The sequence below is a fragment of the Nicotiana tomentosiformis genome, chromosome 11 (assembly GCF_000390325.3).
Source record: "Nicotiana tomentosiformis chromosome 11, ASM39032v3, whole genome shotgun sequence".
In the NCBI taxonomy this organism is placed as follows: domain Eukaryota; kingdom Viridiplantae; phylum Streptophyta; class Magnoliopsida; order Solanales; family Solanaceae; genus Nicotiana; species Nicotiana tomentosiformis.
The window spans coordinates 64,594,982-64,607,336 of record NC_090822.1 but is presented as its reverse complement, the minus strand read 5'-3'; the positions used below and the strand labels follow the sequence as shown (position 1 = coordinate 64,607,336).

The 12,355-nt window shown below is 38.8% G+C and overlaps 1 protein-coding gene across 1 annotated transcript; it reads right to left on the bottom strand.

The window, feature by feature from the left end:
- Window positions 1-347: 347 nt before the first annotated feature.
- Window positions 348-2,099, bottom strand: LOC108947693 (uncharacterized). The gene is made up of 2 exons (XM_018775919.2): window positions 2,059-2,099; window positions 348-1,970 (listed from the first exon to the last, which is right to left on the bottom strand). Exon 2 carries the CDS (start codon window positions 1,798-1,800, stop codon window positions 613-615), a length of 1,188 nt encoding a protein of 395 aa, XP_018631435.1. The 5' UTR covers window positions 1,801-1,970; window positions 2,059-2,099; the 3' UTR covers window positions 348-612.
- Between the last annotated feature and the right edge of the window lie 10,256 nt (window positions 2,100-12,355).

Genomic DNA, 12,355 nt, shown 5'->3' with positions numbered 1-12,355 from the left:
TTCCTATTGAACACCTAATGTTAGATATATAATCTTCTTGACATACAACGATCTTAATTGCAAATGGATGTGACTGTTCTTTGACCAAATCCATTTCTTCCAATAAGCAAATTTTGATCTTTCTTCAATGAAGTCCCATTTTCAAAAGACCCCATTTAGAGTCTCGTAAAGAAAATCACATAAATTTACACGCACTAACTCATATAAAGAGAGTAACGAAAATTTCAAGAGCAAATTATCCACTTCTTCTAGTAGTATTTTGAAGATGGGTTTCAATTAGAGCCTTAAAAATAATGCATTCTTGTGATGTCAAAAACAAAACTCACAAACAAATAATGCATTCTTGTGTTTAACAATAAGCTTATGTAAGTAAGAGATTATATCAGGGTCAGGCAACTTGGCACAAACAAATTTGTCATAAGTCTCGGGCGTTAATAATTTGTAGTCATCAGTAAGTATAACAAGAAAATGGGCATGTGGAAGACCCCATTTTTTAAATTCTATACTATACATAAAGGCTGCAACTTTTCCAAATATGTTTCTTTTTAATATATCTGTTTTCATCTCTTCTACCTTTGCTCTGAATACTCGACTAATTAAATCATGCCTATTTTAAGTATCGTCTGTTGGGAATAGATGTTCCTTTATTTCAGGCCAAGATGGATTACATGTTATGGTCAGAAATATATCAGGCTTTCCAAAATGCTGCACTAACGTAATAACATCCATATAACGCCGACGCATATCTCTCGGACCACCCGTAAAACTTGTTGGAAGAAAGTTTTGTTTTCCTATCTTAGAAGCTTCTCTTTCGCCAAGTTTTAAAATATCAAAAAGTACTTGTAGTACATCAACCCAAAATAAATCTTGGTTAAATGAGGCAAAATCTAATCTCTGAGTTTCTACTTTTATGAATTCATCAACTGAATATTGTTGAAATAATCTACCAAAATGTAAAACTCCGTTTTCCTTATTTTCTCTCATCTGTTGTTTGTAACAGTAGTATTCACGACAAGAAGCATTATTTCTTTTTCGTTTCCCCTTTTGCAAAATATTCGCTTCCATATCAAGTAGTCCATCAATTGAAAACATGTTAGAGACACTCGGAAGCTGCTCGGTCTCATAGTAAGCTCGCTTTCTCAATTTATTTCTAGGTTGTACGATTTTTGAAATACCGCAATGCCAGTTGTTTTGATCATAAGGAAATAAAAGTAGATATTGCAAAGGATCATAGAAACCATAATAGTAATTTACTAATTGGCTTTTGTTACTGTGAGTATAAATTCGAATATGGGGTGCAGAACTATTATTGTTCGTTTCTTGTTCTAGCCATAATGCTGCTACTTCTGACACAATTGGCAAGTTATATACTCGTTGATATAAGCCAGAGCCACATCTCAATGCAATATAAAAGTTTGATAATTCTGGAATATGTATTAGAGATTTCAAGAAGATACAATAAGGATTTATCTTCAGTATATTCATTAGCTTCTCAACAATCAATTGTCGAAGTATATCTGAGGAAGCCATTCGATTCAATATTTCTGCATTCTCATCGTAAAAATACAACTGTAAATTTCTTGACCGCCAATTTGTTGGAACTAACTCATTTATAAAGTGATACATTTGACCTTGTACTCTAAATATATAAATTCCTTGGTTTCTTTTTGCTAGTACTTTGTCATAGTTCACTCCAAGCGAAGTAAATGCAAACATATTATTGTATAATCTAAGGTAGGTACAGAAGTGTTCAGATTCTTCGGTACTACCTAAATATAAATTCAAGAGTTCATTAGGCATTTCATGTGACGTCAACTTAACTGAACCATTGCAACAGCAAAGTGCTGGCGGCTCATATTCAAACTTTTTTTCTTCACAATATTTACAGTTTGGTACAGTTTTTAAAATAGTTGCATCAGTGGGTAGTTCTCTAATGTTCCAGTTCCAACCTATTATTTTTTATTTAGAACCTGTGTATATAAGTTGCAAAAATATATCCTATTAGTGTTGATAAGAGAGAGGCAGCAAATGGTGTTATAAGATTAAATTGAGACAAACCTTTGTTTATGACAGTAGATATCTCTGCATGATGTTGTTCATACTTTTGTGGAGCGGGCCGAATGCCTCGGTAGCAGATAGATGCATCTATGGTTTGTGCCGTTCGACCCTCGGCAGTGCACGGTTTAAATATTATGTTGGATCGGGCCGTACGACCTCGGCATGATTTGCACATGATATATTTTTGGAATTGATAATAATTGATATTGCTTTCATTGGCTCGAGGTACAAGAATGTTAAATGACGAAAAATTAAATTTGGAAATTTCTTGTTAACAAAAGAATTGTTTACTTATTTCATGATATTGAGCTTACAGCCGTTCTACGTAATCTATGCTAAATTATATCATTGGTATTTTATTTATAGCCCATAGTAAGTGTCAGAGCCGACCCATCGTCACTACTTCTTCGAGGTTAGGCGGGATACTTGCTGCACATTTTTGTGCAGGTGCATATATGTCTAGTAGCCTTGTGGGAGTTGAGACTCATGCACTTGTGACACCGGATTTTGCGGTGATTTGGGTTGTCCTGTATTGAAATTGTTAAAAATATTATTATTTACTCTGTAAATTCCATCTTTTACTATTTAATTGAAGGAAATATGATTTCAAAAATATTAAAATGAGAACCAAATTTAGTATTTATTTTTGGCTTGCCTGACAGTGGGGTCCAGCGCCATCACGACCTTAAATGTATTTGGGTCGTGACAACTTGGTATTAGAGCACTAGGTTCACTTAGGTCTCACGAGTCATGTGCAAGTCTAGTAGAGTCTTGCGGATCGGTACGGAGACGTCTGTATTTATCTTCGAGAGGCTACAGGGCTGTTATGAGCACTTCCCTTCTTGATTCCACATCGTACGATTTGATTTCCTGTTAGGCTTGTGCCTTCATTTCCTTCCTATTCGATCTTATGCGATGTGAAGCGCTTGTTATAAATTTGGAATCGAGGAATTTTAATGGTACTACAGATGCGGTGCAGGATGTTTCTCCTGCGTATTTGCTTTGGGCGATTACCGTTACCTTGTGGAATGTCGTTCTGTCATTTCAGCTCAGTATCAGTATTACCTAAGGTTTTGAGATTAGGCATTGATTGTTATGACGATTCGTGCGTTGCTATCGCATTGTGGTTGTGTAATAGTAGGATGCTTGTCTATGCATCGAGGTAGTGAATGACTTGGAAGGAGATTTACTCAGTGCATGATTCAGAGATTCAGTATATTATTTCCGGCGGAGGAAAGGCAATTAGACTATAAATGCTCAGGTTTGGGTTGATGGAGTAACGGGACTTGGTATTTTCGAGCGTGGTGGAATTTTCATCCGAGATCTGATGTCGTCGTCCTTGATTGAATGTGTTAAGTTCGCCAGTGTTATGGCCTTCTTCAAATCGCCTTTGGGGGTAGAGTATTGTGAATGGTGCCAGGGAAGCGGCTGTCAGATGTCGCAGTGTGCTGTGGTTCAGAATCGAACTAGTAATCCTAATGTTGATGGCTCGAGAAGGATGATCTGTGGAGAGGTTTAAAGTTAGTAGCAATCGATTGGTTCAAGTTCTACAGAGATAGATTTTGATTTAAGGCAACAACTAGGTAGCGAAGGAGGAGGAAAGACATGTGGGAGGTGTCTTGTCGCAGTTAAGTTTCTAGAAGGCCAAGTGTGAGAAGCAGAATTCGAGTATTTGCTTAAAGGAGAGGGTTTAACCAAAGTGGGAGAGTGGCAGAGTATCAGATGGGTTCTGTGGTAGGATAGCTACACGCGTTGAGGAAAGTTTAGAGTGATTTGGAACTCATGGTGGACAGTGACTAAGTCTACGAACTTAATTTGGAATATTGGCTGTTATACGGAGAAGGGTTGGATACGACGGAAAGGAGTTGCATGATATGAAGAAGGATACAACATGACTTTGGATTGGAATGTATTGTCGCACCTTTAGTTAATGTCCATGAGAAGTGAACGGACTTGTACGACTGGTGAACGAGCACAGGCTTAGGATGGGTTATTGGTTTCATGGTAATTGTACTCGGTGCAGCGTTGTTGGAAGATGTCGGCATGGAATTTCCACATGTGGGTTATTTTCGGTGAGCAGGTTAACTATTGCGTGGTGTTGATGAAGCTCCTACGAAGAATTTTACTGGCTATCTGGTAAGAGGTCAAATATATAAATGTGGCTAGTGATTCAAGGCATTCATGAAATGGTTAATAGGAAGATTTCGAGGAATTTGGCGGGTCGATTGCGCAAGGTCATGTCAGTAAGGAAGAAGGAATCATGGTAGGTTCCAGGGTCATGTAATGGTAGCTTCAAGCTTAAGTGGGAGAGCCTCACCGCCTACGATTGGATTGCATGGTTGTCTACTTGTGAGGTTTCTGGTTATTGGCATATTGATGGGTTACTACAACTAAGGAAAGAAAACATCAGTGGCAATTTGAGCAAAGGATTTGAGGAATGTATGATATAATTGGCCTTATCGATTCATGTTCAGGCTTTGGGAAGACTCGGGATTTATGCTTCGTGTAGAGGTAAGTTACAAGGAACATGATTCAGCCGGGTGCTTCTTTGAGAGGGTGTTGATGTGCCAGTCGGGCCTTGGAGTTTGATCATAATTGGGAACAAGTCAGAGTGGGCGACTCTCAATAATGGTTCTAGTGGGTTCAAAGTGCGGTGCCTAAGGATATCGAGCCAGTAGTATGGTTAAGTATTGAGCTTTTGCAGCGGATTATAAAAAGTGGATTGGAGTGTTATACGTTATCTTCGGTCTGCAGTGTGGCATTGGAGGAATGCGAGAAAATAACTTTGGATTCATATAGGGATTTTTAGAATGGGTGTACCAGTTGAAGATGCGAATATGCGCATAAGGAGGGTATGAGATGGTTCGTGGGTTTTGGAGACAACGTGGTCTCGTGAAATAAGGTCACTCAGGATGAGTGCAGATTTGGGTTCATGATGTTTTGAATAGAGCTATTATTATTCCGAAGGCAAGTCCGAAGTAAATTAGAAGAAGTGGCTCGGTTGGTAATGGTTGAATTAGCACGGTTATGGCAGTGACCAGTTTCTCCAGCGTGAAGTTATACATGTGGTTTGTTGTTGTACACTTGGGCTTGAGTGCCACCACAACTTGGTTGATTTGGGAGGTATTCGATTCATATGGCCTGTTGTGTGAAAATGGATCCTGGAAGGGACATGGTAGATTAGACCACTACTTCGGGTTGTATTTTCTGCGGTTATGAGAATTCAGTCACGTGTTGCAATAGTTCTCCTGAAATGAGTCAAGTTAGAGGTTCCTCTCTGATGAAGTGTGTATTCTATTAGTGGTTCAGGAGTTATGATGAAATTATTGTACTCTTGCGCATTGGCATGATTAGGTGCAGGGAGTAGCATGGGAATTGGAAGTTGAGGATCAAGGTTACGGTTCGGTGTTGACAAAAATGTCACGAGCTCGGATGATCAGGGAAGAATTCAGATGTTTAGAGTGAGCTGGTATTGTCTTTAGCGTCACCTGAGATCGGTGTCCTGTGTAAGAGGCTCGGTGTACTGATTTGCGGCTTCTTGATTTTCTTTACAACATTAATGTGGCCGGTGGTATGGATGTGCAGACTTGTTACCTGGTGCGGAAGGTCGTGGGAACGTATCCCACGAGAAGATTGTATAAGTGTGACATGTAGTCACTTGATTGATTAAAGATTGGAACCAAGTATGGAGATTTGGTACTATCGCTAATGTGAGAGTTTAGGCCTGCAAGGCGCTCTATTCAGTTAGTTGTGAATTGTGGAAGTTTGTTCCGGATTTGACGATTGTTCTTATGTGTCATGGGAAAAATTTCGAAGTAATTAAGTGTAAAGCCCGGTTAAATTTGCAAAGAAAATAATATTTCATGGTGCCGGACTAGGCTTACGTGTTGAGTTTGGTTGAACAATGCACGGGAAGTAAAGGAAAATATTTGGTGGAAAAGTGCGTTTAAGCGGTCCATTATGCGACCGCATAATCACTCTGCGGGCCGCATAATGCCGCAAAAGTGAGCAGGAGAGGGCCATTCTGGAAGCAGCTATGCGGTCGACTATGCGACCACATAACTGTTATGCGGTGCATTATGCGACCGCATAGTGACCGCATACACAGACAGATTTTTGATCATTTTTGTCAGCAATTATGTGACCGATATGCGGTCCGCATATCCATTATGTGGTTGCATATGCGACCGCAGAAATGTTATGGAGCTCCTTTTTTGGGTTTTTAAAACCTAACCCTATTTCGTTAAATACACTCTTTGGGCCATTTTTGAGCAATAATCTGACACTTTAGAGTGAGAGAGAGTGCCCTAGAGTGAGAAGGTGTTCTTCAATAATTGTTCTTCAATTCTTGCTCAAGTTTTGGAAGATTAAGGAGGGAAACTCACTAAGTCTTCATCCTAGATGTAAGATTCTACACCCCAACCCTCAATTTAGCAAGATAATACTCGGGCATGAGTGTTGTTAATTTTACATGCATGTGTTATCAAAGGGTGTAGGAAGATTTTTGAGCTAAAAATGGTAAAGATTGGGTTGTGGGATGATGGAATTCTTCATAAAAAGGACCTTGAAACCTTATGCACACCTAGTGTTTGATAAAAAGCTCAAGTGAGCTAGAACCATGATCATCTTCGTAATTTTGGTGCAATTTGTTATATTTCTAAAATAGATTGAATTTGCTAAGAATTTCGGAACATTTAGAGTGTAAGGAAGCTCAAGTGAGGTATGCTGGCTAATCTCTTCTCTTAGAATTGAATCCCACGATATTCATGTAAATTATGTAAGTCCCGAGTGATTCATTATGAAATTGGCTATTCCGAGTAAGATTGGGTTGAAAGATATATGTTCAGCAAGCATCCCAAATGCTCTATTCATTTTATGTTACCAATTGAGGATGTGTTAAAATATGGGTTGTGCATTAATAATGTATCGACTTTAAGTCAAGTTCAAATGAAGGCTTTTATGCCAAATTTTGTGAAATATCTCTATGTGCATTAGACTCTAAATTGCTCACATGTGTACTATACACTTTGATTTGAATAGTGTTTGTTGTTGATGATGAGGATGATATTTGAAATTGATAAGGTGAGCATGAAATACTGAATATGGCCAACGTGCCAAGAATGATCTTATAATTATGGCCACTAATGCCAATGAAATGAAAAGATGTAAAAGAAGTATGAAATGCGATGGTTAAGGTAAAAAGGTTAAGGTCTCGAATAAGACAGCCTAGCCGATCGGGTCGTGATCGGACCTCATGCCACACACATGGAAGTGATTGTGTTGGAAATTGTAATTGAAATTAAGATTTTGGTTGATGTCTTTAAATAAGACAGCCTAGCCGATCGTGTCATGATCGGACTTGTTGGAAATTGTAATTGAAATTGAGATTTTGGTTGATGTCTTTAAATAAGACAGCCTAGCTGATCAGGTCGTAATCGAACTCCGTACTAAATTTACGGTGGTATTGATATTGACAGTAATTGTGGTTGATTCTCTAATGAGATAGCCTAGCCGATCGGGTCGTGATCGGACTTCGTACTAAATTTACGGTGGTATTGGTATTGATGGTAATTATGGTTGATTCTCTAATGAGATAGCCTAGTCGATCGGGTCATGACCGAACTCCGTGCTAAAAGTACGGTGGCATTGGTATTGTGAACACTGGTATTGTGGACACTGTATTGTCGATACTAAAAATCTCCCAATATGAGATACGGAAATTAATTTGAACACTGTCTTGATCCTAAATTGAGGTTTGATGTTGATTAAGGCTTTCATTGATATTATGATAATCTTGTTTGTATTAATTGTCATTCTATTGAGGGGGTGTTTAGTTATACATACTAATACTATTCAACGGTATTAACGTCCCTTTTGCCGGGGCGCTGCATCTTTCAATGGATGCAGGTGGTTCTAAAGCAGGAGATATTGATCAGTGATAACAGTGCACCTTCTTCCCAACTGACTTGGTGAGCCCCACTTCATTCCGGGGTCATAAATCTTTTGTACTTAGTGTATTCTGTTTGAGGTATAGCCGGGGCCTTGTTGCCGGAATTATCATTGTACTCTTCTTTATCTATAGAGGCTCCATAGATATAGTGTGGGTTGTGTATTGGTGCTGGGAAAGTCAAAATATATATTATGTTGTGGTTGTATTATTTATCCATTTGAGACTTTAAAAATGGTGAAACTATTGAAAATGAATTGGTATTGTAGACGTGAACACCTTTTTGTCTAATTAATGAAAATATGTATTATCTCCATTCGTGGATGAGTTTGGGTAGAAGAAAATCTAACAGGCTTGCTCGGTCGGGTTTTTTCAGTTGAGCACCGGTCGCGCTCCTCGAGTTTGGGGCGTGACAAAATTGGTATCAAAGCCTAAGGTTTTAATGTGTCCTAGGATGTCTCGGAGCCGTGTCTAGTAGAGTCCTTCTTATCAGTGTATTGTCGACCACATCTATAATGAGGAGGCTACTTGGACATTTAGGAATTTCACACTTCCGTGATACTCCAGATCGTGCAATAGAAACTAGTTGTGAAACTATTCTTCCTCCAACTCGTGCGTTGAGGTTCAAGGTAAGTTTAAATACTCTTTTGGTTTATTCCAAGTAATATTGTCATGTGACATGACAAAAGGGTAAAGGCTTGAATATTAAACAGATGGCAGATGTATCATGTTGAATGAATAGTATGACATATAAGACAAGTATATCGTACCCTGAGCATAGAGAAAAGAATGACATATGAGACAAGTATATCGTACCCTGAGAATACTTTCTATGAGAAGAGTGCTAGAAGTGATTACCCACCTCGAAAGAGGCAGTGACATGATAAATGAGACATAAGCTTAACTAGTACATGTGGATAGTGTGAGAACCATGTATATGATTCTAAGATGTAAACATGTTACATAGGCACGTGATATATGAAAGGCATGGCCTAGAGAGTAATGATAAATGTGTAGGTCTCTCACAGGAGACAAGAAGTTATGAAAGGAGAGTTGATTGAACCCACAATGAGAAGACCCTAGCACTATGAACATTATAAGAATCCTAGGAATGTGTGAAGTGGTGTTACACTCCAAAAAGGATATTGACATGAGGGAGTTGGATCCCAAGCCTATGTGGCTGAATAAGAGTAGAGAACGTATGAGGTTAATACCATGGTGACTTAAATCTCCCTAATAGTCGAACATATATATGAGGGATAGAGACATGAGACATATGTCCCTGAAGTTGCTAAATTCAAGACTTGTGTCAAAATGTGAATCATTCACCCCAAGTGGGGGAGGAAGGGCCATAGAGAGGCCACTTAAATACAATGAAACAAGAGTAAGACTATGTAGCTATGATGTTTGAATATTTTGTTGAAGACAAGTGTAGTCTAGAAAAGAGATACTGGGTAGCATGATTCTCTGAAAGGATATGCTAATGATAGACCACTAGTACCCCAAAAAGGTGGAAGGTTAAGGAAGGTAAATTCTTCATACATGGCAACGTGAATGACAGGGTCAACAATCCTAGAAACTAAGAGTATGTTTACAAAGGGATTTTATTCTTGTTAGGGGGTCAGGAACAATGGAACCCAAGGAAGTAATATAGGTCAAATGTGAAAGGTTGTGAGTTTTTAAAATGAGTTAATCACGGATTTGCGATTTGGCTAAACTTCTAAGGCTTTAAGAAAGACAGAACGAGTGGGAAAGATAAATGTGATGTTATAATAACCTAAGAGTGCATTGGTACTTGATGGAGAGTCTCTTAATAATCTTACAAGCAAGGAAGTGTTAAGTGCTACACGGATGAACACACTTTCCCACGGATATTCCAACAAGTGTCGAGAGGCGAGCAGGATGAATTCCCAACTAAGGGAAAAGACCACGTAACGGATGGAAGGGCACATAGCTATTCAATAACTAGGGAGAATGAGGCGAGCAAATTGGAAGAAAATCTATAAATTGAGATGGTCATGGTTATCACAAAATAGTTTGTATCAGAATGGTGGGCTCGCCTAGAGCACAAGTGTTAATAGAATATATAAAGGATCAACTGTAATGCAGCCGACTTGAGTGACGTTGAATATCAACTAAACGATATAGAGGGAGTTCATGTGTACATATTACATTCGAAAGTGAGACTACTGGTGATGAAGTGGTGGTGTGATAAACTCAACAAACCAGACACAATGATAGTACGAGTTCATGGGAGGCAAATAAGTGTGTGGCACAATAAGGTCGTCAACTATGAATTAAGGGCAAAATGGGATGTGAGTGAATGCTCTAGTCACAAAGGAAATATAGTATCAACATATTGTCTAGACCAAAGGTGAAATGATTGAAACAAATTAAGAGAGGATGAACACTTGTTACGAACCAAACATATTTAACATGATAGCTCTTAGGTTGCAATACCAGGAAACACTATTGGTAACTACAATACGGGGAATAAGGTGAGTTACTCATTGAGGATGGAATCAGGTGGACTAAGTCCTACACTTATAAGGAAAACAAGAAGTCATCGTTAAAGAATTTAGGAGGATCTCAAGTTTCAGAAAAGGCCATATTCGGGTTAAATATATATGAAGAGTATCGATACGTGTTTTGGGAAGTGTTTAGCAGTAAAGAGGAATCGTGAGAATGTTCACCAGGGAAGTATAGTGGTTTCTTAAAATCCTATAAGACTTATAATGAGGAAAGAGGATGGCTAAGAAAGGTCTGAGCACGATCTTACTTCACATATTGAGTCAATGCCATGCAGGTTGATGTTATCAGGGTGTGCGCGCAAGCTAGTAGATGTTATTCATTTGAAACAGATGGTCCCATAAGAAAACTGGCCTAGTAATGTCTTTTGTTGAGAAATTTGGAAAAAATAAGTTGCAAGTACTAATAAGATCGTAACCGTATCAAGGAAATTTTTGTAAAACTCAATTTCTAGGAGGTCATATGAAAGAGAAATCTGATATAGATGTTCCACTAATGATGAAATATGTCAATATGATCATTTATACCTCTAGGCAACTCAAGAATCATGAGAAAAATAATCCAACACATGACTTAGGACTTGCAGCTGTGATTTATACATTAAAGGTTTGGCATCATTAATTGTATGGGGTCCAGGTGGATATATTCACAGACCAAAAGATCCTTCAATATATTTGCAAATAGAAGAAATTAAATCTAAGGTAGAGAAGATGTCATGAGTTACGTAATGATTATGATATCAATATTCTATATCATCCGGGAAAGCCAATATTATGGCGGATGCTCTTACCCGGAAATCTATGGGTAGCTTAGCACACTTGGAGGCATACCAAAGGCCATTGGCCAAGGAAGTTCACTGATTGGCTAGTTTAGGAGTTCGTCTTGTGGACTCTGGTGAAGGAGGGGTAATTGTGCAAAATAGGGTTGAATCATCGCTTGTTGTGGAAGTCAAATAGAAGAAATATAACGATCCATTGTTGGCACAATTGAAAGAGGGTATTCATAAACATAAGACTATGTCTTTTTCTCTCGGCTTGGATGATGGTACACTAAGGTACCAAGGGTGGTTATGTGTTCTAAATATGGATGGTCTTTGGGAAAGAATCATGACCGAGTCTCACACTTCTAGGTATTCTGTACATCCAGGTTCTACAAAAATGTATCATGATCTTAAGGAAGTCTATTGGGGGAATGATATGAAGAGGAATATGGTGGACTTTGTGGCAAGATGTCCGAATTGTCAGCAAGTGAAGGCCGAACACCAAAGGCCTGGTGGGTTGGCACAAAACATAGAAATTCCAATATGGAAGTGGGAAATGATTAATATGGACTTTGTGGTAGGATTACCATGCACTTCGTGCAAGTTTGACTCAATTTGGGTGATTGTGGATCGGCTCGCGAAGTCATCACACTTTTTGCCGGTTAAGTCTACCGACACAGCGGAGCAGTATGCTCAGCTGTATATCAAAGAAATAGTCAGGTTGCATGGCACCCCAGTTTCCATCATTTCTGATCGGGGGGCACAATTCACTGCTAACTTTTGGAAGAAATTTCAGCAAGGTTTGGGTACTCAGGTGAATCTTAGTACAGCCTTTCACACGCAGACTGATGGGTAGGCAGAGCGGACTATTCAGACGCTTGAGGATATGTTGCGTGCTTGTATTCTAGACTTCGAAAGTAGTTGGAGATCCGACACTCATTGTTCCGGTTGAGACTATTGAGGTAAATAAAAAATTGACTTACGAAGAGATTCCGATTTCTATGATTGATAGCCAAGTCCGAAAATTGAGGAATAAAGAAATTACCTCCGTGAAAGTGTTG

What these genes read in the sequence shown, in the direction of transcription:
- LOC108947693 (XM_018775919.2), bottom strand. Translation starts at nt 1,800, where the DNA reads ATGCCTAATGAACTCTTGAATTTATATTTAGGTAGTACCGAAGAATCT.